This window comes from Vespula pensylvanica, chromosome 16, assembly GCF_014466175.1.
Source record: "Vespula pensylvanica isolate Volc-1 chromosome 16, ASM1446617v1, whole genome shotgun sequence".
Lineage (NCBI taxonomy): Eukaryota > Metazoa > Arthropoda > Insecta > Hymenoptera > Vespidae > Vespula > Vespula pensylvanica.
This window is the reverse complement of record NC_057700.1, coordinates 3,809,338-3,812,999: the sequence shown is the minus strand read 5'-3', so window position 1 is coordinate 3,812,999 and position 3,662 is coordinate 3,809,338. Positions and strand designations below refer to the sequence as shown.

General features: G+C 27.0%; 1 protein-coding gene across 1 annotated transcript; it reads right to left on the bottom strand.

Annotated features, from left to right (window-relative positions):
• Positions 1-3,662, bottom strand: LOC122634947 (DNA replication complex GINS protein PSF3). The gene is made up of 4 exons (XM_043824508.1): positions 2,974-3,662; positions 2,732-2,876; positions 2,463-2,592; positions 1-2,269 (listed from the first exon to the last, which is right to left on the bottom strand). The coding sequence occupies exons 1-4, from the start codon at positions 3,077-3,079 to the stop codon at positions 2,042-2,044; spliced, it is 609 nt and encodes a 202-aa protein (XP_043680443.1). The 5' UTR covers positions 3,080-3,662; the 3' UTR covers positions 1-2,041.

The window sequence follows — 3,662 nt, the reverse complement described above, 5'->3', positions numbered from 1 at the left end:
TTTCAAATTGTGAAACTACAAGCCTATCTTGTAAAACTACAAGACTAATTACAAACTTAAAATGTCTTAAAAAAAAATACTTGATTTTTCATATCACCTACTAACTTTTGGCCCAAGAAACTAAATAGAATTGTATATATAAATATAAATGTAAATTTCGATATCGCGCTGGCTTCTTGCTTGCCGAATTATTCGAAATCTTTCATTAATTACTTTAATTTCTTTCGTTATTCTACATTCTTCTTTTTTCTTTTTTTTCTGCTGAATTCACGTAAATTATGAATCATTTAAAAATGAATTTTTAGGTATCACGGGATTCACAATAAGAGCGTATCCTCGTGTTTGTCTTGATAATCACTGATTTAAATAAATCACATTCCAAGCATAGCGATATTAAGATAGATTAAATTAGATTTAAATAATCGTTAAATTAATCAAGGGGAAACACGGAGCAAAGAATATAAGCAAAGTGTTTATCTTTGAAAATAAAAACGATACAAGCCATTGCAATGCAATTTATATTAGTAGCAATGTTGGACGGAGCATAAACGTATTGATAATCTCATTAACACTAGACTCTTCGATATCATTGAAGATAGTCAATGTCTTCTAGAGAAAATCAATGCGTTATGTCAAGGTGATTTCTAAAGAAATGTCTATTATGACATAATGGCCGGATAGAAAGCAATAGTGTATATATATATAAATATATACACATCTATAGTAATTATATAATTAATAAATTGATTATTATATGATAGACACATTATTCATCAAATGCAGGCGTTTGTCATATAGAATTATAAAACCCCATAGTAAAAATATGAGGAATAATATTCTGAATACTACATTACAATGTGATATTTCTATATTAAAACACGATACGAAACAATATCCTTGTTGTTTCTGATTTTGTACAGTTATTTAAATATACATACAAGGGACAACTTTTTTTCCAATGCCATAGTACAGTGGTACGCAAATTATTCATACTTGCGACATCACTATGATTTATTATCATTTTATTTAGTTTATATAAGAGTAGCGATAATATCATTTTATCTTTATCTTAAATGTAAAATAAAAAAAGTTTACTATTGCTGTTATACGTAACATTCATGAAAATTTCATTAATTCATAGTTTGCGCGCCACTGCCATAGAATGTCATACTATACTAGTTTATTTTGTAAATCGCATAGTCCATTTTGTATAGAAAGTGTTTCAATTGCTAGATAGTTTATTTCTTAGACGTATAAAATATTCAAATGTATGTGTACTCCTATATCATAAACATAAATCCATTAGTTTTAAATTGCTATAGTAAATTAAGTAAATTTTGTATTTTTGTACGAAAAGATTTTACGAACGTTGACTTTTGTAAGGCATAATGATACAAATATAGAATTAAAAAATGCTTTGTCCATTGTGTCTGGCAAATGTATGTCCATATGGTACGCAAGTTATTTTATGGCTCAATATGAATCATATATATTATTATATATGATTAAGGTATATATTAACATTACTTAGCTATGGGTTGTGAACTAGACGTTACCATTTTCCATTGCCTGAGTCTTTTCAATGTTGTTGACAGTTCAATGGTTGACTGATTTCGTACAAGAAATGTAAATAAAATTTTTATTTGTTATTTAATAATTACACTATAAGCATTTGTATCTTTAAATAAAGGGATATGTGATTTTTAAATTAAGCACTCTCCTCAATCATTTCTTTTCAATTCTACCTATTGGAACTATACACCATTCCCTGTCTGAATAATAAAAAATTATTGAACTTTCTTTATTTCGTCAAATTTTCAAATATATCACTTTTCACTTTCCAAATTAATGCATCTTTTGATATGTATATCTGTTATTGTAAAACCTTGATATAAAAATAATCATAAATGATCTTCTCAATATTAACAAGATATAAAAAAATAGTTTTCTTCTAAAATAAAATCCCTACATGCGATATGCATGCAATTGCGATTGTTAATAATCTACTGACTTATATCTATATTATATATTTAAGTTAGAATTAATTTAATTCATAATCGGTACGTTTACGTTTCTTAAGATTTGCAGCTACTTCCGATGCTTCTATAATACCAGTACCTTTTTTTAACCATTCGTTTAATTGTACCTTTGCTTTTCTACTAATTAAGAACAAATCTTTTTCTAATCTAGGAAGCTGACTACCCAACGTCAGATCTGAAATAGGATTCTGTGCCCAATCCATGATTAATCTGAATCGAGATTTGAAGGTCTGAAAGTTAAAAAAAAAAAAAAAAAAGAAAAAGAATCCCTTCGTACGAACTTAATTTTATATCATAGAAATATTTAAACACAACGAAGTAATTTTCAAATGGTATATTGATCACGAATTAGTAAAATTATACTTAAACATTAAAGATAGATTAATTTTAATATAATTGTAAATATTAACTTTGTTTACTTACCTCTAACAAATTCTCTGTTAATTTTTCACTTTCCCGAATATTAAAGGTTCTTAAATACATTCCTACTTCATAGAAATGAAGATTCCATTTGCTCAATGACACCGCGCATGCATCTGCTTGAAGAATTTCTCTATGTGCACAACGTAGATATTATAGGTTATAAACACTTGTTTTATATATATTTAAATATTACAAATCATTGATAAGTTTAAGCAGTTTAAAAATTAAGCCTCTCTATCTCTCTCTTTCTTTCATATGAACGTACAAACCTATAACTATCTTTATATATTTTTGGTAATTCTATGTTGATGAGTGATCCTTGTATTATATTAAGTGGATGCGTTAACCAAATAGGAAATTCTAACTTTGTTCCTTGTTTCAAATCATCCGAATCATTAGAAATATCTAAGAATCCTGAAAAGAAAATTATATTAATCTAAAGAAATCAAAGAATCGATATTCTACATTAAATCTAAGTAATCGTATTGAGGTTAAGTTTATTAAAATATACCTAAACCGGGAAGTGTCACGTCGATAGTACATAATATACGTTCTTCTGTTGCCAGAATGTCGTTTATAGAAAAATAATCAGGAACGTAACTACAGCATAACGACATTTTTAATAAAATACACGAATTATCAAAGAGAAGAAACACACGAACGAATCGAAGAGTAAACACTGTTACGGACAATTATCTCCCGCCTTTGATGTATCCTAATACTACGTTAATCAAAACAAATATAAATATGTCGAACTTATATTATTTTAGATAAAATAAAAACGAAATATTAATCAAACAAAATGTTTAATAAATTATACACAAACACACACACACACACACACACACATAAACATATATATTATCAATCGTAATAATTTAATGTGTAATACTGTAATAAATTTATTTAATATATTTTAACTATTATTACATATACATGCGTGCGATTTAAACGCGGCTAAATTCAAAAATGCGTACTATTGAGAGAACGATTTAAAACCTTATAAAAAGAAAACCCCCACGATATTCTTTTCATTATTAGTTTATTTCGACATTTTAAGATGTATGGACAATTATTACATAATAATTTTATATAATGAAATTTTCCCTTGGTGGTAATTTTTATAACATTCCACGGTGTATCTTCGTTTGTTTTTCTCTTTTCTCCGTCGTTCTCACTCTATCTATCTCTCTCTCTCTC

What these genes read in the sequence shown, in the direction of transcription:
- LOC122634947 (XM_043824508.1), bottom strand. Translation starts at nt 3,079, where the DNA reads ATGTCGTTATGCTGTAGTTACGTTCCTGATTATTTTTCTATAAACGAC. An exon ending in CGTGACACTTCCCGGTTTAG is followed by an intron (nt 2,877 to 2,973) that starts GTATATTTTAAT and finishes TTTTCTTTTCAG; the next exon opens with GATTCTTAGATATTTCTAAT. An exon ending in TAACAGAGAATTTGTTAGAG is followed by an intron (nt 2,270 to 2,462) that starts GTAAGTAAACAA and finishes TTTAACTTTCAG; the next exon opens with ACCTTCAAATCTCGATTCAG.